The sequence below is a fragment of the Tasmannia lanceolata genome, unplaced genomic scaffold, assembly GCF_043159265.1.
Source record: "Tasmannia lanceolata isolate RefF3 unplaced genomic scaffold, GAP_Taslan_0.1 ptg000023l, whole genome shotgun sequence".
Classification (NCBI taxonomy): domain Eukaryota; kingdom Viridiplantae; phylum Streptophyta; class Magnoliopsida; order Canellales; family Winteraceae; genus Tasmannia; species Tasmannia lanceolata.
The window spans coordinates 34,003,411-34,029,013 of NW_027518700.1; the positions used below are offsets into that span (position 1 = coordinate 34,003,411).

General features: G+C 39.4%; 1 protein-coding gene across 1 annotated transcript; it reads right to left on the reverse strand.

Annotated features, from left to right (window-relative positions):
- Positions 1–1,402: 1,402 nt before the first annotated feature.
- Positions 1,403–25,344, reverse strand: LOC143856039 (uncharacterized). Its single transcript, XM_077366080.1, has 3 exons — positions 24,797–25,344; positions 2,215–2,272; positions 1,403–2,092 (listed from the first exon to the last, which is right to left on the reverse strand). The coding sequence occupies exons 1-3, from the start codon at positions 25,342–25,344 to the stop codon at positions 1,403–1,405; spliced, it is 1,296 nt and encodes a 431-aa protein (XP_077222195.1).
- Between the last annotated feature and the right edge of the window lie 259 nt (positions 25,345–25,603).

The window sequence follows — 25,603 nt, forward strand, 5'->3', positions numbered from 1 at the left end:
TGAATGTATTTGTTCATGGGCAGTGTTCCCTGCCCTTGGTTTTTCAATCATGGTCCAAATACCCTTTAGATTGTTTGAAGTATTAATACATTATGTTTCAGATCAAAGAGGTCTTCGTTCGATGTTTTCAAATGTATGCCTTGTCAGCAATTAAGTTGTCCTTTGCAGATTTTCAACTTAACGGACCGCTTGTACCTTAATTTTTGCTAGAAACATGCTTCAGGTTTTTCTACATGCACGGTGACCCTAAATTTTGCCTAAGTCGCCCTTCAGGTTTTCGACTTAGCTGATCTTCAGATCTTCTTGTTTTGAACATTGGGAAGACTTGTGGGGATTCTGAAAAAGGGTTCATCGGTTTTGCCAACGGTGACCGAGCCTGAATGATCAAGTTGCCTACCCTACCCAAGAAAAGGTTGGGATCAAGTCCATATAGTTCGAAGTTTTCTACTGAGGATAGTGGGTGATGGATTTTGCTCATTCTGCAAAGTGTGACCCAACCTGAGTTTGTCAGGCTGCCTACGTACCCCAAAGAAGGTTGGGATCAGGTCTGCTTAGTTCGAGGCTTTCTGTGGGGGAACTAATTGGGTAGTTTGGCTTCGCCAAATGGGATCGAACCTGAAATGATTAGGTTGCCTACGTACCCCAAAGAAGGATTGGGATCAGGTCCGCGTAGTTCGAGGCTTTTCTGTGGGGAAAAGGATCGAAGGGGGTAATATGAAAGGTTTTGTTGGCTTCGGCAAAGGGTGACCGAACCTGAGTTTTGTCAAGCTGCCTACGTACTCCAAAGAGGTTGGGATCAGGTCCGCGTAGTTCGAGGCCTGAAAGCATCTTCAAAGGGATTTTTTATTTGTTGGTGAGTCATTTTAGGCTCTGGTTGATACAAGGGGACCTTCGATATTTAAAAGTAATATCTTTTTAATTGATCGAGGTTGGTAGGTTCGGAAATTCTATCTCCATTTTGGTCAAGAAGACTGACGCCTTTTCCGTACAGGATTTCATCAACGATGTAGGGGCCAGACCAGTTAGATTTAAACCTTCCCCATGGATCGAAGATAGAAGCTCGGCATTCTCTAAGCACCATATCCCCTGAGTTCTCGAATTTGAACCTTCTTATTGAAAGCTCTTTCTATTGTGCGTTGATAGCCTTGTACATAGTACGCTGCTTTCAACCTTTTCTCATCTATCATGCGTAACTCTTGATGCTGGATACGGGCCCATTCAAATTCTGGTAGATTGCTTTCCATCAGGATTCTGAGTGATGGAATTTTCAACTTGATGGGTAGGACAGCTTCCATGCCATATGTGAGTGAGTACGGAGTGGCTCCTGTGGATGTACGGCTAGATGTTTTGTATGCCCAAAGTGCAAATGGAAGCTTGCTTGACCAATCTCAGTAGGATAGAGTCATTTTTCGAAGAATAGTCTTGATATTCTTATTAGCTGCTTCGACAGCGCCATTAGTCTGAGGTCGGTATTATGATGCTTGATTTTGAATTCTTCACACAATGAGGCTATTTCCTTCTTAAAGTGGGAACCATTGTCTGATATCAACTCATGCGGGACTCCATATCTACAGATGAGGTTGGCCCTGATAAACTTGAAAACTGATGCTGATGATATCGAAGCGTACGATTGTGCTTCGATCCACTTTGTGAAGTAATAGATTGCAATAAGTATATACTCGTGCCCACTGGAGGACTTAGGGGAGATCTTGCCGATGATGTCAAAACCCCAGACTGAGAAAGGCCATGGAGATGTAAGCGAGTGAAGCTCTGACGGTGGCACATGTATCAGATTTGCATGAATCTGACATAAGTGACATTTCCTGACAAAAGAGAAGCAGTCTGCTTCGAGAGTAGTCCAGAAATAAACCAGACGAAGGATTTTTCTTGCTAACATCTTTCCATTCATGTGAGGACCACAGACACCTGAGTGAACATCTTCTAAGATTTCTGCGGCTCTGTCTTCATCGACACAAAGGAGCTGGACTCCATCAAATGATCTGTGGTAAAGGTCTCCTCCACAAATGACATACCTGGACGTTAGTTTCTGTAATGCTCTTTTCTCCTTTAAAGAGACCTCTGTGGGCGTCTCCTGCAGGAGATAAGATTTTTTATATCGAAATACTAAGGTTTTCCGTCTGGACATCTGGCTGCTATTTGAACCATGTGTACATGTGCTGGGATGACGTGTCGCTTTATAGCCAAAGGACGGACCTTAACCCCTACTGGGATATCAACCATTGATGCAAGAGTGCCCAAGGCATCAGCGAACCTGTTTCTCAATGGAGATGTAAGTGAAACTGATATTGCAGAAACTCTTTGTTAAACTCGTAAGGTAAGTGGATACTGTAGACACCTGTGGGACCCGATCCCGCGAGAGGGGTGGTGGCGCGAGAGCCGCCACGCACTATCTCTTGGTCTCTCGTACCCACACGATTGGCGTGTGCCTTTCATTATTGATTTTAATTCGTCTTTTATGTGAACTTGGGATCACTAAGGCAATCCGAATTCCACACAAAAGAGACTGACAGAGTCGCCACCTAGATGTGGGATCTAGGACCCATAATTAACCAGAAATCTAGACTCGCTACCTGGTTACAAGAATGGAAGGTATGGGGATTTATCCACCACATGCACCATTCCTGCCCGATAATCGGTCTTCAATTCCAAAAGTTAACTCTTTTAAATTCATTTTAAATGGCTCATTCAACTCTCTGTTAATGTGCTATCTATGTGACATGCATCCTATGATCTAATTTCAATGTGAATCCTAAATGTGTATCTTGATTTCTTAATTGGTTTGGATTCAATCTAAGTGAAAGTTCTCCTAAAATTCTAATTTCATGGAAAATCCTAAGTGATTTGATTGTTTCAACAGTTTTAAAAGTGATTAGCCCGAGTCCTCAGATGATCTGGTATTCATCCAAAGAAGCCTACGTATCCCCGCCTCCACGAGAATCAAGGCAACGTAGTTCTCCGCGCCTATTCTAAGCTAGGATGCCTAAGACACCTAGACTTCTATCCTAGACTCGATCTAAAAGACCGAACCGGTTATTAAAGTTTCTTGTACGATTATTTAAATTTCAGTGAATTGTGGATTTTATGACACCCTATATGCCCTAACTAAATGCAGATTAGCCCTAAGCTAATGCAGGTGGTTCTTACAACCTATGTGTGACTAGGCTGTATTTCTTAAGGAAAACCAAGGGTGGACTAGCGTATCATACTCTAGTCATCACTCGGCGATGTGGATCGCCGACTGACCGGACGGAGGCGCTCCTATAACTCTAGGACAGACCCCTAACTCTAAAACAAGCACACAACAAACAAACAATCAAATAACCTATCAAAAGAAAAACCCTAACTCTAAAACTCTCTATCTAGGAGAAACTCCTAACTCTAGAAGAAGATCTTTTGAAAACAAGATTTTAAAGGTTTTTTAAGAAGGTTTAAAATAGTTATTTACAAAAAAGTTTGGCTGGACTTGGGATGTAAATCCCAAGCTGCACTACGTACCTCGGAAGAGGATCAAGCCAACGTAGTTCGAAAATCGAACTCGCCTAATACGCTTCTAAAAGAAACACTCAACACTTTAGATTTTTTTTAAGGTTTTTGATGTTTTCAAATGTTTTTTGAGTTTTAAATTTCTAATGTTTTTAGATTTTAAAGCTTTTCCAATGCTCAGGACCTTAAAATATTTTTAATCTTAAAGGGAACACGCAAGTAATACCACAAACTAGGGCAAAGCCCTAAAGCAAAAGGGGAAACCCCGAATAAGCAACTAGCGTCTCAAAGAGACAAACCACAACAAGAAAGATAGCGTCCCAAGAAGAGAGAAAATGGTCCAAGATCCTAAGCAAGCAAAGCTCTAATAAGACTGAGTTAGCCTCTAATCAAAAGCGAAGTAATCAACAACTCTAAAGGAGAAACTCCGAACTAACAACACTAAAGAGGGGAACAAATGAGTCAGAGACTCTCTAATACTACAACTTAGAGGAGGAATGAGTCAAAGACTCCCAAATAACGCCAACAGAAGAACCAATGAGTCAAAGACTTCCTAGTAATACAACAAAAGAACGAATGAGTCAAAGACTCTCTAAAAGAAATGGAAACATGAGTCAAAGACTCCAATAACACCAACTAAAGGATAGATGAGTCAAAGACTCTCTAAGAGAAAAGGAAACACGAATTTGCACATTTGGCAGAGGTAAAACACCCAGCCGGGCCGGACAGCTACCTAGCCCTAGGGTGCAACAAATGTGCAACCCAATACCCATAAGGGTAGGGGTATGGAGCCAAGCCGAGTAGGGCGTTCTTCCAAAACCAAACGGCGCACAAAGAGGACTAACGAGAGAATGAGACCGGGCGGGTCTCCCAAACACACACAAAGATGAAGGTGCTTTAGAGATTTTAAGATGATTTTCAATTAATTTCAATTTTTTAATGGATTTTACCAATTTTTAACCATATGAGTGATTTTACAAGTGAAGCTGTTGCAAACGAACTCGAAATGAGTTGAAACTTCTCCAGCAACAAGATATGATGAGATGTAACTTACTGGAAGATTTTTACAGATTTTTACATTAAACTCATATTTAATATGGATTTAAAAATTAATTGACCAGATTGCAAAAATAACACATAAACTACTAGAAATAGATATCTAAATTCCATGAAATTTCTACAGTAGTAAGAGATAAGTGAAAATAGCATACTGTGAGATTTTCATGAATTTAGAAAACTATTTACTATCAGTTTCGAATTTTTCAAATTTCAAACCAGATTATGAATTAACACTACAGCTCATATGAAACAAGATCCAAATCACTTGAAAAGTTTACAGAAGCAAGAAGTATAGAATTTAAGACTACTGTAAAAATTTGGAGAATTTTATCTGTGATTTGACGTCAGTAACAATTCTCCCAAAATCTGCTGATTTTCAAAGAAAGCATAAAATTATATACCAAACAAAATCCAAAAATTCTCACAAATTCATGGTAGAATGTATCATTATCATATTATTTTCCCACGAAATTTTATTATTTTTGGAATCTGTTTAGTATATCGTTTAGTTTTCTTTGTTAAAAATCATGCAAAAATCCGAAAATATACCAAATAATTCTAAAAAAATTCCGAGAACGGTGTACCTACCTGTGATCGAAATCCTCGCCGAATCCGAGAGCCGAAAAACTCGAAAATCCCGCCTCCGTGCTATCGCTTCCGCTTTCTTTCTCTTTTTCGTTCTTTTTTTGTTTCTTTTTCTTCTTTTCTTGTTTCTTTTTCTTCTTTTTTTTTCTTTTCAACCCCACATAGCAACTTTGTTAGAACACATGATAGAAGAGAAATCAGTTCTCCCTCCTTCTTACTCACCCTCATTGAACCATTTATAGCAAAGGAATGGGAGGGTGGTGGCCACCATTGTGGACTTATTCCATGGTAGGTGGCCACCATTGTGGACATATTCCATGGTAGGTGGCCACCATTGTGGACATTGAATTTTGACATGTGTGTGGCCCCATGCATGTTTTTTAAAGTCCTTTTGAGTAGGTAAAAGATAATCCAAATGGGTCCCATATGTGACCAAATTCCCAATTGTGCATAAAATCATATGCCCCACTCCAAAGTATGATCGGAACCGTTCATTTGATGGGCGACAATGTGATTTAATTTGTGCTCCGCTAATCAATCCTATGGGCTGATCCAAGCCATCCAATAGATCAAAATGTGAATATGTTACCCCATTTTTAAATCACTCCCATTTGATGATCCGAACCGTCCATTTTGATGGGCGACAATTGATGATCTTGACCGTTCAAATGGTGGGTCGCAATGTAAATTGGTTGTGCCCCCTTAAATCATTCCTCTATGACGATCCAGACCATCCAATGGATGGGTCCCCTACCTAAGTAGGTTGTGTTCTCCTAAATCATTTCAATGGGCTGATCCGAGTAACTCAACCTGATGATCGAAACAAAATTGGTTGTTAAAACGACTTCTCTGAGATCTTGACCGTTCTCTTGATGATCATCTTTAGGTGTTGGATCGAAGTAGGTTCAAAACTCATTTTTCACTAAAACAATGTGCGGGCCACCCTGTTTGATCCAAATCTAAACAAATACTCAAGACGGGCCCATCAATCGGATCCAAATTCTCTCTTGTTCGGATTCTTGGGAATAATCTCTCTCAACATTTAACGGAAAAGTGCGAAACATGGCGGAAATGATTGAACGGGATTTCGCCCAAGCATAGCGAACTTGGGTCCGGTCAAAATGGGGTGTCTACAGATGCCCCTCTTTGGCAGAGCGTGTGTAACACGCGAATGGCAAAGCTGAACAGACGACACATTTTGACTGACCCAAAAGCAAAGCAAATTTTTGGGTTCTCGGTTTCTAAGGGTGGTATTCACAAGGGCACACAACAAAGTAACATTAAGAGACTCATAAACAACAAGCAAATGGGAGATAACCTCTCACCGACCCGTAACTCGGCAATCACGACATCTCAATGAGATGGCTTCTCTCTAATACTCACAACTCAACTATTTAAATCAATACGCAAAGACTCTTTTAAAGCAAACACAAACATACTCTGTTAAAATAAAGCTTTTAAGAAAACGAACCCAATGAAATTACCTCAAAGAAAGCAGACCACTATCGATGCAGACGTAAATCAACCCTTCAAAGAATATTAAATCAAATTACTCAAAGAGTATGTAACACTCATAGAGTCTTAAATCAAACACTCAGAGAGCTTCATAGAAATCTTTATACTCAAAGAGCCTCAACTACCCGAAGAGTCTGTAACACTCAAAGGGGCTTAACTACTCAAAGAGTCTCAAATTAACGCAAAACATTTATACTCAAAAAGTCTCAACTACCCGAAGAGTCTGTAACACTCAAAGGGCCTTAACTACTCAAAGAGTCTCAAATTAACGCAAAACATTTATACTAAAAAAAGGTCTCAACTACCCGAAGAGTCTGTAATACTCAAAGGATCTCAACTACTCAAAGAGTCTTAAATCAACAAAGATCATTTATACTCAAAAAGTCTCAACTACCCGAAGAGTCTATAACACTCAAAGGATCTCAACTACTCAAAGAGTCTCAAATACATCACAAAAACATTTATACTCAAAGAGTCTCAACTAACACTCAAAGGATCTCAACTACTCAAAGAGTCTCAAATCAACAAAGATCATTTATACTCAAAAAGTCTCAACTACCCGAAGAGTCTGTAACACTCGAAGGGTCTCAACTACTCAAAGAGTCTCAAATCATGGCGAAACATTTATACTCAAAGAGTCTCAACTACCCGAAGAGTCTGTAACACTCAAAGGGTCTCAACTACTCAAAGAGTCTCAAATCAACACAAAAAATATTTATACTCAAAGAGCCTCAACTACCCGAAGAGTCTGTAACATTCAAAGGGTCTCAACTACTCAAAGAGTCTCAAACACATGCAAAAATCTTTATACTCGAAAGAGTCTCAACCACCCGAAGACTCTGTAACACTCAAAGGATCTCAACTACTCAAAGAGTCTCAAACGCACACAAAAACATTTATACTCAAAGAGTCTCAATTACCCGAAGAGTCTGTAACACTCGAAGGGTCTCAACTACTCAAAGAGTCTCAAACACACAAAAACCATTTATACTCGAAAGAGTCTCAACTACATAGAGAAACATTTATACTCAAAGAGCCTCAACTACCCGAAGAGTCTGTAACACTCAAAGGGTCTCAACTACTCAAAGAGTCTCAAATACATCACAAAAACATTTATACTCAAAGAGTCTCAACTACCCGAAGAGTCTGTAACACTCGAAGGGTCTCAACTACTCAAAGAGTCTCAAATTAACGCAAAAACATTTATACTCAAAGAGTCTCAACTACCCGAAGAGTCTGTAACACTCGAAGGGTCTCAACTACTCAAAGAGTCTCAAATCAACACAAAAAACATTTATACTCAAAGAGCCTCAACTACCCGAAGAGTCTGCAGCACTCGAAGGGTCTCAACTACTCAAAGAGTCTCAAATCAACACAAAACATTTATACTCAAAGAGTCTCAACTACCCGAAGAGTTTGTAACACTCAAAGGGTCTCAACTACTCAAAGAGTCTCAAACGCACACAAAAAACCTTTATACTCAAAGAGTCTCAAATCAACACGAAAATATTTATCGATCTTATATCGAGTTCATTGATAGCATAGCTATCTCCTGCTGAGAATAAATTGGAGTGCATGATCTTTGCTGAAAGCAAAACTCAAGTAGATTGATGAGATTTTTAGGTGCTGACTCTCTTTAACAGATGAAAAGCATTCTAATGAGGTTTGAAGGATGTAGGAGTAGATTATATACCCCGCTGGAAATTGAAGTTTATGAAACTTTGACTCCAAAAGAAACAACTTGATCAAGGAATTCAACTCAAAGAGTATGTTCAAGCTTCTCTGGTTTCTATTTGCTAAGAATAGATATCCCAGTTATCATTGTGTAATATCTTTTATGACGCAAGTCATAAAAGATGCCCCTAGTATGATGTGCTTCCATGACAAGGTTTTAAGAAAGCAGAACCAAGGTAAGTAGGAAAAATTTGAGTTTGCATGGGTTCTTTCTTTGGTATAATGGTAAGACCACCTTCACAAAGGCTGAACGTAAGAGTTCTTCATTTTGCTCAGTGCTTGAGGCTTTGATGTTTCAGGCAGGTCTGAATAACAAATCTCTTGCCCTTCTTTGATTCTTAAACCAGGATCTACTCTAGATTTTTCTTTACATTTCGGAAGGTGTACACCCATTCTCTCCAGTGCCAAACACTTTTGATTCTAAAAGAAAACAATGAGAAACAAGGAACAAACTCCTGAGGACTCTTTCAAAGAAGACTTACAATATTCATGGGACTTGACTAAATTTTGATTCACTCTTAAATCAAATGTGTTATTTTTAAATGGTAAGGTCAGCCACTCTTAGAGTAGTCTCAAAAACCATGCCAAAAGGCTCTAGTTTCCTCCATCAGGACATCCGTCATGGTTATACCCCTTCGGATTGCTCGGTTTTAATGCCCCTAGTTTAAAAAGGTGTCAAAGTAAGCCTTGCTGACACTATTCGGATTCCAGGATCCTGCCCTATAGAGGTTGCTTCTCAGTCTCCTTGATTTGTCTTTTCGGAAGAAGTCAAAATTAATGTCTTCCAATTTTTCAGTCTAAAAGACCACTTATCTCAACTTTTGCTTTCCAAGCTTTCAGTCTAAAAGACTACTTATCTCAATTTTTGCTTGTACTCAAACTTAGGAATTCTACGTAACTGAGGAACTCCTTCTGCTTCTATTCAACTCAACTTTTCATGGGAAGTATTTGCCTCTGACTAGATTGTCTCTTCAAGTTTTCAATCCAGCATACCACTACCCTTACCTTCTGATAAGTCAATCATTTTGCTTGTTGACTTAGCAAGAAAAACGACTTTCACCTTTCTCTAGGCCGCCCTTTCGGGTTTTCAACCTAGCGGGTCTTCAGACTCTCATTCTTTTCTTTCTGTTTTTCTTTTCATTCGCCTCGAACCTTTACTTGTTTCACCAGAAGGACTTTCTAGGTGGGCTTGGGTTCGAAAGGGTTGAATACCTAAGGTTCTAAGGATTTAGACCGAATCTGGTCTAGCCAGACTACCTACGTACCCCAAAAATGGAGGATCAGGTCCGCGTAGTTCGCTTAAGGATTTTTCAAAGAATGGTTTAGCATTTAGCTTCAAAATTTTGAAAAGGGATTTTATCCCAAGGTTTGACCGAACCTGAATTAATCAAGTTGCCTACGTACCCCTGAAGAAATGGGGATCAGGTCCGACGTAGTTCGGGTGCATAAATGCCCCGGGTTTATAATGTGTTTGAAAAGAAACATTGGCTTTAAATTGTTGGCCCAAAGGGTTCTCAAAAGGATTTTAAAACGTTACGATTTTGGCTATAAAAGTTCAAACGCCCAAGGATGGCCTCCTGATGTATTTGATGTATAAGCTCTTTTGCTTAAGGTTCAAAGGCTTAAAAAATTTTCTAGGAGTCTGACGGCATGTCAGGCAAAACTTCAACCACTGTGCTCCACTCTCATCTCAAAGATCTTGGATTTATGCTCAAGATTCCACCACTCCTTGTCCGAAAATCTTCTCTCAGTATTTCATCAGCTCCACAGGATGTCTGATGCTTATCTCTTTAAAATTTTACTCTTCAACTGGATGTCTAAAGCAGATGAAGTCTTGCTTTGCTCAACGACAGGGCATTCCCCTGGTTTATCCTTATAGGATCAAGCAAGACTACCTCAAACCCCTCTAAACAGGTTTATCAATTCTTTGCGTTCCTTAGGAGATAAAGTTTTTCCAATCCATTTCTCCCGAGTTTCGAATTTCGATACCACTATCAATGGCTTCGATTTCTTCTTCAAGTGGCTATGCTCGACGCTCTTCCTCTCGTTTGACCATCTTTCAAATCTCGAGGGGAATTTCGTCTGCATTCTCATCCGAGAAGGGGGTCTTGTAGTTGTTTTAAACATTTAATCCAAGAGTGAATCATAAAAAATTGAAGATACAGACTCAAATGCTTTATTGAATTGAAATACTTTGAAGTACATAGATGACTTTGAACGCGCCTCAGTAGGCTCTACATTGAATTTAATCAAAAAGCTAAACACCGACTCTGAACGAGAAAGACTGATTGACATGACACATTTTCTTTTCTTTTTTTAACATCAACATAACTAAACTTTTCCAACTTCGAGAGAAGAAAGTTGATGTACACTCAATGAAAGACAAATCTAAAGACACAGGACACTTCTTCAAAGGTAGTGAACCGGCACTGAAAGTTTATAGGTGATACACCTTTCTTCATGATAATGATAATTACAAAGTTCGATCCCGAAGTAGGAATCCCAGAAAAGGCAACTCCACAAGGTCTAGGTTAAATGGGGCAACAAAAGGCTTATGCTGACAATGTGGGTAAAGCAATAGACTGATGTATCGAATGAATTCAGAAATGGTCAGTCTTTTGGAAGAGGGGCTTTTTGTTGAACACAGACTTTTGACTTAGAAGCAATCACACTATCTCAATAGTCATGGGATAAAAATTCTAAACAAATAGAGAAAAGAGTAATCTTGAAATACATCAACGGGTATGTTAATTTGGAAAGAATCCTCAATCTATTCCTTAAGGTGTTCTTTGGATATAACCGTTCTTTTTTTGGGAATGAAAGAGTCAGGAACGATAAACATCCCTAATCAAAATAAGTTTCGATCTCAGCAACGATCATGCACTCAAAGAATACAGGTAAGATCAAACTTCTCCATCAATGATTTCGATATGATCCAAGGGTAAAAGATATATGATAGGTAAACATTGATCAATGAAAAATCAATGGCTCAGATAATAGACCATGGCCATAAGAATGACAAAAGTAGAGTCCAGGGCCAGATCTAAAATCTGAATGATGGATATCAACAACTGTAGATCAATATGATTAGATCAAGATGAGATGAGATAGCATAAGATTGCTTTCAACGGATGGATCATGAATGACTAATCCTATGAGATCTTTGGAAATGAATGGGATTTACATCCTAACCCCAAAGGAAAAGTTTTTTTAATCTTCGCACATTTTATCAGTGTTACCTGAAGGCATCAATCCTAACCCTAATCTAGCGGAGTGGAGAGAGGATCTCGACTCATGACTTTGTTTGTGTACCTAGGACCGATCGTAGCCATTGAAAGATGGACTATGGCCTAATCTAGACACAAATGGGTAGGATATCCTAAACTAGGCTCACACACACAATTGGGTAAGATATCCTAAACTAGGCTCACACACGTGATGCACATGTGTTCGTATACTACATGCATGTGTGGGTTAATCTAGGGGTAAGGCCAAGAGTTCCCTTAGCGCGAATCCATGTTCGATATACTGTACCAGTGTCCGGCGTATCAGTACGTGAACAAGAGATCCGTTTACGTACCATAAAAGTACTAGGCTAAGGGTGGAATGCTTCTCTAGCACAGAGGCACCAGGTGATGAAATCCCAGTCAACCATGCTAGATAACACTCCGGGTTCCTAAAATAGGACGTGTGTGCATGTGAGATGCAGGGGTTTAGATGAAAGTGATGTAAGTGTGTGCAATAAGTTCGCGCAATCTATGATGCCTTCAGATTTTGTTAGATTAAGTTTGAGTAAATGTGATGAGAAAATAAAGCATACAAAGTAATCTAACAAGCATAAAAGAGATAGAGTTTTCATGAGCCAGTTAAAATAGATTCAAATGAGTTATCCTTTGGAATTGTAATGAAGTTAGGTGGTCCCCAGCAGAGTCGCCAGTCTGTGGGACCCGATCCCGCGAGAGGGGTGGTGGCGCGAGAGCCGCCACGCACTATCTCTTGGTCTCTCGTACCCACGCGATTGGCGTGTGCCTTTCATTATTGATTTTAATTCGTCTTTTATGTGAACTTGGGATCACTAAGGCAATCCGAATTCCACACAAAAGAGACTGACAGAGTCGCCACCTAGATGTGGGATCTAGGACCCATAATTAACCAGAAATCTAGACTCGCTACCTGGTTACAAGAATGGAAGGTATGGGGATTTATCCACCACATGCACCATTCCTGCCCGATAATCGGTCTTCAATTCCAAAAGTTAACTCTTTTAAATTCATTTTAAATGGCTCATTCAACTCTCTGTTAATGTGCTATCTATGTGACATGCATCCTATGATCTAATTTCAATGTGAATCCTAAATGTGTATCTTGATTTCTTAATTGGTTTGGATTCAATCTAAGTGAAAGTTCTCCTAAAATTCTAATTTCATGGAAAATCCTAAGTGATTTGATTGTTTCAACAGTTTTAAAAGTGATTAGCCCGAGTCCTCAGATGATCTGGTATTCATCCAAAGAAGCCTACGTATCCCCGCCTCCACGAGAATCAAGGCAACGTAGTTCTCCGCGCCTATTCTAAGCTAGGATGCCTAAGACACCTAGACTTCTATCCTAGACTCGATCTAAAAGACCGAACCGGTTATTAAAGTTTCTTGTACGATTATTTAAATTTCAGTGAATTGTGGATTTTATGACACCCTATATGCCCTAACTAAATGCAGATTAGCCCTAAGCTAATGCAGGTGGTTCTTACAACCTATGTGTGACTAGGCTGTATTTCTTAAGGAAAACCAAGGGTGGACTAGCGTATCATACTCTAGTCATCACTCGGCGATGTGGATCGCCGACTGACCGGACGGAGGCGCTCCTATAACTCTAGGACAGACCCCTAACTCTAAAACAAGCACACAACAAACAAACAATCAAATAACCTATCAAAAGAAAAACCCTAACTCTAAAACTCTCTATCTAGGAGAAACTCCTAACTCTAGAAGAAGATCTTTTGAAAACAAGATTTTAAAGGTTTTTTAAGAAGGTTTAAAATAGTTATTTACAAAAAAGTTTGGCTGGACTTGGGATGTAAATCCCAAGCTGCACTACGTACCTCGGAAGAGGATCAAGCCAACGTAGTTCGAAAATCGAACTCGCCTAATACGCTTCTAAAAGAAACACTCAACACTTTAGATTTTTTTTAAGGTTTTTGATGTTTTCAAATGTTTTTTGAGTTTTAAATTTCTAATGTTTTTGGATTTTAAAGCTTTTCCAATGCTCAGGACCTTAAAATATTTTTAATCTTAAAGGGAACACGCAAGTAATACCACAAACTAGGGCAAAGCCCTAAAGCAAAAGGGGAAACCCCGAATAAGCAACTAGCGTCTCAAAGAGACAAACCACAACAAGAAAGATAGCGTCCCAAGAAGAGAGAAAATGGTCCAAGATCCTAAGCAAGCAAAGCTCTAATAAGACTGAGTTAGCCTCTAATCAAAAGCGAAGTAATCAACAACTCTAAAGGAGAAACTCCGAACTAACAACACTAAAGAGGGGAACAAATGAGTCAGAGACTCTCTAATACTACAACTTAGAGGAGGAATGAGTCAAAGACTCCCAAATAACGCCAACAGAAGAACCAATGAGTCAAAGACTTCCTAGTAATACAACAAAAGAACGAATGAGTCAAAGACTCTCTAAAAGAAATGGAAACATGAGTCAAAGACTCCAATAACACCAACTAAAGGATAGATGAGTCAAAGACTCTCTAAGAGAAAAGGAAACACGAATTTGCACATTTGGCAGAGGTAAAACACCCAGCCGGGCCGGACAGCTACCTAGCCCTAGGGTGCAACAAATGTGCAACCCAATACCCATAAGGGTAGGGGTATGGAGCCAAGCCGAGTAGGGCGTTCTTCCAAAACCAAACGGCGCACAAAGAGGACTAACGAGAGAATGAGACCGGGCGGGTCTCCCAAACACACACAAAGATGAAGGTGCTTTAGAGATTTTAAGATGATTTTCAATTAATTTCAATTTTTTAATGGATTTTACCAATTTTTAACCATATGAGTGATTTTACAAGTGAAGCTGTTGCAAACGAACTCGAAATGAGTTGAAACTTCTCCAGCAACAAGATATGATGAGATGTAACTTACTGGAAGATTTTTACAGATTTTTACATTAAACTCATATTTAATATGGATTTAAAAATTAATTGACCAGATTGCAAAAATAACACATAAACTACTAGAAATAGATATCTAAATTCCATGAAATTTCTACAGTAGTAAGAGATAAGTGAAAATAGCATACTGTGAGATTTTCATGAATTTAGAAAACTATTTACTATCAGTTTCGAATTTTTCAAATTTCAAACCAGATTATGAATTAACACTACAGCTCATATGAAACAAGATCCAAATCACTTGAAAAGTTTACAGAAGCAAGAAGTATAGAATTTAAGACTACTGTAAAAATTTGGAGAATTTTATCTGTGATTTGACGTCAGTAACAATTCTCCCAAAATCTGCTGATTTTCAAAGAAAGCATAAAATTATATACCAAACAAAATCCAAAAATTCTCACAAATTCATGGTAGAATGTATCATTATCATATTATTTTCCCACGAAATTTTATTATTTTTGGAATCTGTTTAGTATATCGTTTAGTTTTCTTTGTTAAAAATCATGCAAAAATCCGAAAATATACCAAATAATTCTAAAAAAATTCCGAGAACGGTGTACCTACCTGTGATCGAAATCCTCGCCGAATCCGAGAGCCGAAAAACTCGAAAATCCCGCCTCCGTGCTATCGCTTCCGCTTTCTTTCTCTTTTTCGTTCTTTTTTTGTTTCTTTTTCTTCTTTTCTTGTTTCTTTTTCTTCTTTTTTTTTCTTTTCAACCCCACATAGCAACTTTGTTAGAACACATGATAGAAGAGAAATCAGTTCTCCCTCCTTCTTACTCACCCTCATTGAACCATTTATAGCAAAGGAATGGGAGGGTGGTGGCCACCATTGTGGACTTATTCCATGGTAGGTGGCCACCATTGTGGACATATTCCATGGTAGGTGGCCACCATTGTGGACATTGAATTTTGACATGTGTGTGGCCCCATGCATGTTTTTTAAAGTCCTTTTGAGTAGGTAAAAGATAATCCAAATGGGTCCCATATGTGACCAAATTCCCAATTGTGCATAAAATCATATGCCCCACTCCAAAGTATGATCGGAACCGTTCATTTGATGGGCGACAATGTGATTTAATTTGTGCTCCGCTAATCAATCCTATGGGCTGATCCAAGCCATCCAATAGATCAAAATGTGAATATGTTACCCCATTTTTAAATCACTCCCATTTGATGATCCGAACCGTCCATTTTGATGGGCGACAATTGATGATCTTGACCGTTCAAATGGTGGGTCGCAATGTAAATTGGTTGTGCCCCCTTAAATCATTCCTCTATGACGATCCAGACCATCCAATGGATGGGTCCCCTACCTAAGTAGGTTGTGTTCTCCTAAATCATTTCAATGGGCTGATCCGAGTAACTCAACCTGATGATCGAAACAAAATTGGTTGTTAAAACGACTTCTCTGAGATCTTGACCGTTCTCTTGATGATCATCTTTAGGTGTTGGATCGAAGTAGGTTCAAAACTCATTTTTCACTAAAACAATGTGCGGGCCACCCTGTTTGATCCAAATCTAAACAAATACTCAAGACGGGCCCATCAATCGGATCCAAATTCTCTCTTGTTCGGATTCTTGGGAATAATCTCTCTCAACATTTAACGGAAAAGTGCGAAACATGGCGGAAATGATTGAACGGGATTTCGCCCAAGCATAGCGAACTTGGGTCCGGTCAAAATGGGGTGTCTACAACACCTTATTTTGACCAAACCCTTTTGCATCTTGTTTTAAATAAAAACCCTATTAAACTAGTGATCCGGTATCTTAAATTGTCCTTAGAGTAGGTTAAGGTCCCATTTAGGGCCCTTTAAAATTTTGGAGAAATCCGTTGAGGTTCGCCTAATAAATGAGCGTAGTTCGTAATGTAGTGTAGTGTAGTGTAGAATAGGGGAGAGATATCCAAAGAAGATGTGTCATTATCAGTTTCATGTGTAACAGAAATAAGAGTTAAATGTCCCCCCTTTTCTTACCCGAGTTGCACCCTTACCATGAAAAAGCTAAACAAATTACACTTGTAGGGGGGTTGTCCAAGTGAGATAAGCAAGGGGTGTGAATTATCAAAACTTGGATGTGCGGATATCACCCCCCTTTGCTATAAAAAAATAAGAGCTTTCTCTGTCTATTAAAAAGGAATTTGCTATCTTTGGAAGGGCATTTTTTATAATTTTGGGTAAAGCTTTTGGTGCAATGGTCATTGGATCAAATCAAAGGGTTAAGATCATGAAGAGGGAGGGGAAATTTTTGGCCTGTCTTTGTACTTGGACCACCCTTAGTAGTCATAGAGAGTAGTCATATAATACACTACAAGGGAGGTGTCCATGGAGGATGGGGGGTTCCAATTCATCATTTTCCCTAATAAGAGGGATCAAATTAGGGGGCAAAGTCTTCATTTTTTTAGAGGAGAGAGCTGAGGGAGAGAGAGAGAGAGAGAGAGAGAGAGAGAGAGAGAGAGAGAGAGAGAGAGAGAGAGAGAGAGAGAGAGAGAGAGGGGGGGGCGAGCTCCCATTGCCGCTGGTCATTGACCCACCAGCCACCATCTTCTCCGGTGGGTTTGCCGGAATTCCGGCAAGAGACCTCCATTGCCGACCTTTAGACCCATTCCACCACCCACTAAACTCTTGTTCTTCCACCCCATCTCTGCAATCTTACCCCATCTCCACCATCCACATCTCCCCATCATCTTCACCACCACCTTCATACCCAACCTCCATCTTCATCTTCTATGCCATTAAAAGCCACTTCTGTAAACCGTATCTCTAATATCATCTCTTCTCCATTTCAGAACCCACCACCATCAGCCTAAACCCAATTCCTGCCAACCACCATTAAATCCACCTCCATTTTCATGCTCCTTAAACCATCCATATCATCTCCGATCCCCATCTTCTAAATACCCAAAACCCTTGCTATTTCAGCAAACCCTATTGATTCCAGTTATCTTATACTTAAAAAAAAAAAAACCTCCTTTAAACCCAAATCAGCCAATGAAGCTCATATATATCATCTTCTCCTTCTTTTGAAACCCTATCTCTAGCATAAAAATTTTAGATCTACACTAGGCCTTTGATTAGAAACCTTAGACTTGCAATTTTTCTTCTTCAAGAACACTAAATCTGTCGTTTAGGCTTCACAAGCATGAATAAGGTCCAATCGTTGCCAAGTCTCAAATTTTTCTTTATCGTTTGATCTTATATTCTCATTTCTGTTATTTCAAGTGAGTCATGATTCACTTTGACTGAGCAAAGAAGAAAATCAGAAGAAGCAAAGAAAAAAGAAGAAGAAGATCTAGAGCCAAAGGAGAAGAAAAGAGATTTTAAATTCACCTAATAAGCTCAGGTAAGGATATATTATATTTCTTTCAATTGGATACTTTATCTTGTTTCTTGTTTGAATAATTTATATTGTTGTTAGTAGAACGATCAATCAGATTTTTTTTTAAATTTATCTGATCTCTTGCTTCTGAGTGATCAACTTGATTTTTAGGCTTAAAATGATTTAGTTACCTACCTAGAGTTTGTATCTTTGGTTGGGCGGTTTGTCGTGATAGAATACAAACTATTAATTTTCTGAGAAACCGTGGTATGTGGCTTATTGATCATTGCCCACTATGTCTGCATGATGGGGAATCTGTGGATCACTTGTTTATGCATTGTTCGTTCACTAGGATCATATGGCAATTCATCTTCATGAGATTTGGGATTTGTTGGGTTTTTCCAAAATCTATTCCGTCGCTATTGCACCAATGGGGTGGAGTTCCTTGGAAGGAAAAAGGAAAAACCTTGTGGAATTTTTGTTTACTTGCTACGTGGTGGTCTATATGGAAGGAGAGGAACTCTAGAGTCTTTGAGGGGAAAGCCATGAATCCTCATTGGATTTACTTGAAGATCATCACCTTGGTTATATCTTGGGTGAGATGCCTCCCATCCTTCCGGTTTGTATCGGCTTTTGATCTTTGGGAAGGTTGGCGAGAGGTGTGCTTTAGTGTTGAGCGCAGAGATCTTATTTTGCATAGGTGGAAGCCCCCTGCTCAAAACATGTATAAGGTTAATTTTGATGGTGTGAGTTCCGGCAATCCGGGTCCGGCAGGAGTGGGAGGGGTTTGTCACAATGATAAGGGGGATGTTATGTGGGCATACTACGGCTCTATTGGTGTGTCTGATTCCTCAGATGCAGAAGTGAGGGCGGCGCATTTTGGCATTTTGAATATTGATAGAAGGTTGATGGATCAGACAATTGTTGAGGGAGATTCGTTAAATGTGATTCGTTGGCTGAAAGGTGGGGTGGCTCCTCCATGGAGATTTCTTTCCATTTTTGATGAGATTGAGGACTTAACTGCGGGGTCCGCTATCGGCTTTCAACATGTTAGAAGATCGGCAAATGATAAGGCGGATGCGCTAGCTAAGCGTGGTGTCTCCTGTGGTTCTATTATGTGGTTCGACCACCTTCCTCCCTGAAAAGGAGTTTTCTCTGTATTTCGTTTTTTCTTCGTTCCTGTTTCTTTCTTGCTTCCTATTGTAGATATGGGTGGTCCATCTCAGCCTCCTAAATTTGCTATATATAATTATTGCCATTTCAAAAAAAAGAGTTACCTGTATTTAAATGATCTACTCGAGTTCTTATGTCTAAATTGTGCCTGTATAAAGTGTTTCTTTTGCTTCCCTGTGCTTAAGATACATATTGTACTGAATGACTTTTCATTTATATGAATTATTTCTATTTTGTTTTTCATGTATATGGAGGGGTAATGTTTTGATCCAAGGATCCTTGTGGTGTTGTGATGGTGAGTGGTCCCCATACTCTTTCTTATAGTGTCAGGACATGTACCACAAGAATGTTTTTTGCTATGCAGGTTATGTCTTGTGAAATCCTTTAGGAGTAGTAGCAATATTGTTTTATATGTATATATGCATGTGTATCTGTTAGAGTAAGTGTGTATGTGTTTGTCAGTATCTGTGTGAATGTGTGAGTGTATGAGTATGTGTGTGTAAATGCGAATGTATATATGTGTATATGACAAGAGATAAAGTGAGTCATTGGCATATTTTATGATGATACCAAGCAGCTATCAAATAGTTTTGTTAAAAATTTTAGGGATGTTAGAAACTTTCATTTTGATTAGCACCATCCAGTTTTGATGATACCACCAAAATCAGATCATATTATTCTTATTTTGAAATCAATGCAATCTAATGTTGATATATGGCAATAAGCATGTTTGTAATAAGTGCCCTTTCTAAAATTCATTGGGAACATTGAATCTGTAAGCCATGCTTTGCTACTCGGTTGTGATAAACCTCCCCTCCAAAATCTGTTGGGTTACTTCCCCTTGATAATGGCAGCCCTTATACTCACTTGACATGTGTACCCCTATTTTCTTTGACATGTGAAGCCATTTCTTCATTTTGATAACAACAACCTCCATATAGCCTTGTTTTGGCATCCCTCACTTCACCTTGATAATGGCAACCCGCACTATTTTGATAATGGCAGCCCCATATATTTTGATAATGGCAACCCCGCACATTTTTTATAATGGTAACCCCACATATTTTTTATAATGGCAGGCCCACACTCTTTTGATAATGGCAGCCCCACATATTTTTGATAATGGCAACCCGCACTATTTTGATAATGGCAGCCCCACATATTTTGATAATGGCAGCCCCGCACATTTTTTTATAATGGCAGCCCCACATATTTTCGATAATAGCAGCCCCGTACTCTTTTGATAATGGCAGCCCCACATATTTTTTATAATGGCAGCCCCACATATTTTCGATAATGGCAGCCCTGCAAATTGTTTATAATGGCAGCTCCACATATTTCTGATAATGGCAGCCCCACACATTTTTTACAATGGCAGCCCGCACTCTTTTGATAATGGCAGCCCCACACATTTTTTATAATGGCAGCCCGCACTCTTTTGATAATGGCAGCCCGAACTCTTTTGATAATGGCAGCCCCCACACATCTTATGATAATTGCATTATCTTTGTTCATTTCATTGTGTTAAAAAATAGTATATTCATTCTCTGGGTTTTGAATTGTGCGATTCTAGGATGATATCATTAGTGTGCATGTGTGTGTGTGTGTGAGTGAGTGTAGGTGCCTGTACGTGTGTGTGTGTATATATGTGTGTGTAAGTGTGTGTGTGTGTGAATATGTGCCTTGTATTGTGTAAATATGTGCCGGGCATGCTACATAACAGAACTTATGAGCAACTCACAAAATTTCCTCGTTGATGATCATAGAATGAGATGTAGATATGTTTTTTTTTCCATGGCTTGACATTCTATAGATTTTGGACGATTACATTATGTCTAGAACAGGGGATAGCTGGGCGATAAATTTTTATGTGTTTAAGCCTTTTTAGTTCAATATTGTATCAGGCTATTGGTGTATAATTTAGAAAATCACATATATAAATTAGTTCGTTATGTTTTGTTTCAAAGCTTGGGGTTCATAGGGCTGTGGTTAGATAAAAAATGTGAAGCCATGAGCTTACTGATGGGACATGAATATGGCGCTACTCTCAGATCTTGTCACGTGTCGTCCATGCACCAATAAAGCCTAACCATCATGAAGAAAGGCGTTGGGAAACGGCAAGACCATACGATCATGACGGGTGTCGCTCTCTCGCCGTCCAGGCCTTATCATCACAAGTTATGGAAGGAATTATCCGGCGAAGCCACGTGCGCCGGCGGAGCAGGAGAACGACCCAATCCTGCAAAGGAAGGTTTTTTCTCCATAATGATGAAAAGGTCCGCGCGCCTCCCTTTAAAAGGGAGGGAAGGGAAGAAGCGCCAGAGCCAGGTTTTGGAAGGACATCCTTTTTCTCAGCTCCCGCATAACAACCGGAAAAAGAGGCGAGGCAACAACAGAGGAGACTAGGAACTCAATCCCACTCTCCCTGTTAGTCCCCTCCGACTCACTCACCCGTACACCCAGAAAAGAACCCGTGCCTTGGTCCTGGTAAACCTGATCGAACCCTCTCCTCTTGTCGCTGTCCTTTATATTGATTGGTCGAAGGATCTGACTTGGGTGTCGAAGTGGTCGTCCGGGACCCACCCCGGACCCCCTGACCCCCTTTGTTTGTGATTGCAGACCCCGCGGAGGCCCTCTACCGACCGCGCGATCGCAGACCCGGATTCAGACGTCATAACTTACTGCTTATATGAAATCAGTTGGATTGTATTTAGGCTAGCAACAGATTATCTTGTTTTCACCATATTGAAGATAAAGTTAGTTAAAGGACATCAACATTATTGTGCCCTGGTAAATTTCATTGGCTTGGTTTTGTGATTGCACCAAATCATCTTGTCTTTCTTACTAAGTACCGATTAGTATAAAAGTTTCCTGGAAATTTTAAATTGTTCAATGATAGGGTAATTGAGGATAAGCATGGACAGAAGAAAATCATTCTTTAGAAATGCTCTTTTGATGTTGGGGTGCAGATATTAGTGCTATTAGGTAATAAGACAGATAATACTCTGCTTTTCCATTTGATTTACAATTAACCTTATGGCCATTGTCTTATTGGAAGAAGGTCTAGCCATGTCTTCAGGATTTGTAGTAATCATTTTAGAAGAGCAATAGCTTTGTTTAAATTTTGGATTGGTATAATAGCTATTGGATTGTGATGCATATGATTAGACTACTATTGTGTTTTGTAAAAGCTTATTTATTATAGTTAGTTACCAACATTTTTTGTTGATTTATGTGCTATCATTTTTGGATTGGTGTAATTGCTATGTAGATACTTAACCCTTGTCTTCAATGCAAGGGCGATGAAGCTGTTAGCCTAAGCCCATTTTTAGGGGACTAACTCAGTCCAAGTAGCACTCCCCTCTTTATTTAGTAAGCTTGTTTAATCTTATAGACCCCCTTAGAATTTGTCATTTCATTACAACGGCAATGAAAGAGTCATTTAGAGCCCCCATTAGGAGACACACCTTGTCTTGTTAGGAAGTTCTCCTTTGGAGACGAGCCTCATTTAGAGCTAACCCCTTAGGGAATATACCCTGATTTTAGTATAGAGTTAGCATATAGGAGCCATGCCTTACCTGATTAATAAAACCCTCTCTAAGTTGTACGCCCTACTAGTTGGAGACCAACTTTGTCTGTTAGTTGCCATAGCCCTACTTATTCATTGCAAGGGCAATGATAGGGATATTTGAAGCCCACCTTTGTGTCTAAAAGATTTGCTCGGTCTCACTAGCACCCTTGTTTATTCATTTTGGTAGCATTATTAGAGAGTCTTTGACTTATTTACACTCACTTGTAGAGTATTATAGAGTTTTGACTCATTTGCTCCCCATTTAGAGTTGGTGATCCTATAGGTTAGGAGTTTGCCCCATAGCTTTATGGTTTCCCTATTAGATAGGAGTTTATCCTTTAGGGTTGTTAGCACTTTTCTTTGTTAAAGACTAGCTTAGTCTTATTGGACTTTTACCTGCTTGGGATCTTACCATGTTTTTCATAGTTGGGACTTTAGCTCACTTGTTTGTGGTTTATTCCTGTGTCTTTGACACTAGTTTGCTTGCTCGGGGTTTTTCCTTTAGCTTTAGGGCTTTGCCCTAGTTTAGTGTTGTGTTTGTTCCCTTTGGCCTTTGACCAAAAAGGTAAAAACTTTTAAAAAAAAAAACTTAAAAATATTTGAAAATCAAAACAACAAAAACATTTGAAAATTTGAAAAACTATAACAAACATTTGAAGTGTTAAGTTTTAGGAGTAGTTAGGAAAATTCGTTTCCGAACTACGTTGGCTTGATCCTCTTCCATGAGGTACGTAGGTAGCTTGGGATCTTTATCACAAGTGCAGTCAAACTTTTGTAAAAAAAAAATTCAAACTTTGTAAATAAACTATTCAAACCTTTCAAAATAAACATTTCAAACTTTGTAAATAAACCGTTTAAACCTTTCAAAAACACAAAAATATTTCAAAACTTTCTCGATAAACATTGTTTTCAAAAAGCTCTTCCTCTAGAGTTAGGAGTTTGTCGTAGATAGAGTGTTTTGATTGTTGTGTGTTTGTTTTAGAGTTAGGAGTTTGTCCTAACTAGGAACGCCTACGTCCGGTCAGTTAGCGATCCACATCGCCAACTAATTACTAGAATATGATGTGTTAGTCTGCCCATTATTTTTCTTATGACATACAGCCTAGTTACACATAGGATATAGGGACCACTTACATTAGCTTAGGGTTAAAAAACTTACATTTAGTTAGGGCATATAGGGGGTCCTAATATTCACAATCCACTTAGATTTGAATATCACTCAAGAAACTTTAATAACTAGTCCGGTCTTTTAGGTCGAGTCTAGGATAGAGGTTTAGATGTCTTAGGCATCACAGTTTAGAATAGGTGCAAAGAACTTCGTTGTCTTGATTCTCGTGGAGGCGGGGATACGTAGGTGGCTTCGGATGAACATCAGACCATCCGAAGAATCGGGCAACAACATTTAGAGTCTAGGGTTTGTTGTGTTGTGTGGTGTGTGGTATCGAGTCGTGTTGTATGTTTTGTTATGTTTTATTACTTCCCTGTACAGACCTTATACCTTTAGCTGTAGCATGCATGTGTTTACCCATCAGAATTTAGACACCCATTAGGCATGACACTCATAACTTAACTATGCTTAGGTGACATTTCTTTTATTTATTTTTTTATGTTCTTATTATCCCCGGGTCATGCATGTTTAGGTAGACATTTTTCTCGGGGATATTTGTTCCCATTTCACATGATTTTCACCCAAAACTCTTCGAAGTTAATAATAAATGGCATAAGAGACCAAGTGCTTGCACTCGGACATATGGGGTGCTCTTCGGACCTTCCTCATTCTTAATCAACCACGGACCCACATATATTTCTGGTTATCCATTGCACAGAGGATTTATTTTTATGGGTTCCAAGGCTGACTTCCCTGGATGGCGACTCTGAGTTATTTTAGGTACGTCTTGGTTTCAAGCCCTGGCTCCGGATCAAGAGGTATCTCTTTCATTTATCGCTACTCATGCTATGCTATGAGGGTGGCACCTGTTTTGAGAGTTCCTTGGTAGAGCTCTCCTTCATGTGGTGATCCAAAGGACCAACGGGGGACCCGTTCTCTCGCTGCCTCCTCAGGATTGGGGTCCACAGATACGGGATCAACCTATCTTCTTTGGTGAGCCATTTTTCATTTGTTTGACAAATGATCAATAGAGAGTCTTCATACACTTCGAGGTCTTGTACCTCCAATGATAGGGCTGCTTCCAGACCGGCTGTGCAAGCTTCGTACTCAGCCATATTGTTGGTGCAGTCAAATTCCAATTTAATAGAAATTCGTATGTGCTCATCCCGAGGTGAGACAAAAACAATGTCAATTCCTCTACCTCTTGAGTTTGAAGCTTCGCAAAGTACATAGTCCATGTAGTGTCACTGGGTGCATCTCTGATCGTCATGATCCCTTCATCTGAAAATTCACAGCGCAACTCTGTATCTTCAGTATGTGCATCAGCTAACTGTTCTGCAATGATTCTGCTTTTGACAGACTTCTGGGTGACATATGTGATTTCAAACTCTGATAATAATAACAACCAACGAGTGGTTCTGCCAATCAAGGCTGGCTTTTCGAACAGATACTTCATCTGATCCATACGAGATATGAGGATGATTCTCTGTGATAGCAAATAATGCCTGAGCCTTTGGGTGGCCCACACTAATGTTAGACAGGTTTTCTCCAGCTGAGTGTAATTCAGTTCATATTCCAACATCTTCTTACTGAGATAATAAACTGGCATTTCTTTCCCCGATTCTAGATCTTCTTGTGCCAACATACATCCGAGAGACGTGTCCGTGGTTGAAAGATACAGAAGGAATGGTTTTCCGGCCACTGCTGGTGATAAAACTAGCGGTGATGACAAACATTCTTTGATTCTCTCAAAAGCCTGCTGACATTCGGGGTTCTACTGCTTGGAAGCATTTTTCTTTAGACGCTTGAAAATTTGGTCGCATATACTGGTAAGCTGAGTTATGAAACGGCTTAGGTACTGAACTTTT

Excerpts from the sequence above, each read along its gene's own strand:
- LOC143856039 (XM_077366080.1), bottom strand. The coding sequence starts at position 25,344 with ATGCCAGTTTATTATCTCAGTAAGAAGATGTTGGAATATGAACTGAAT. Across the intron at positions 2,273-24,796 it reads AAGCAGCCCTATCATTGGAG|GTTCGCTGATGCCTTGGGCA; the intron begins GTACAAGACCTC and ends ATTGAGAAACAG. Across the intron at positions 2,093-2,214 it reads ATATCCCAGTAGGGGTTAAG|GAGACGCCCACAGAGGTCTC; the intron begins GTCCGTCCTTTG and ends TATCTCCTGCAG.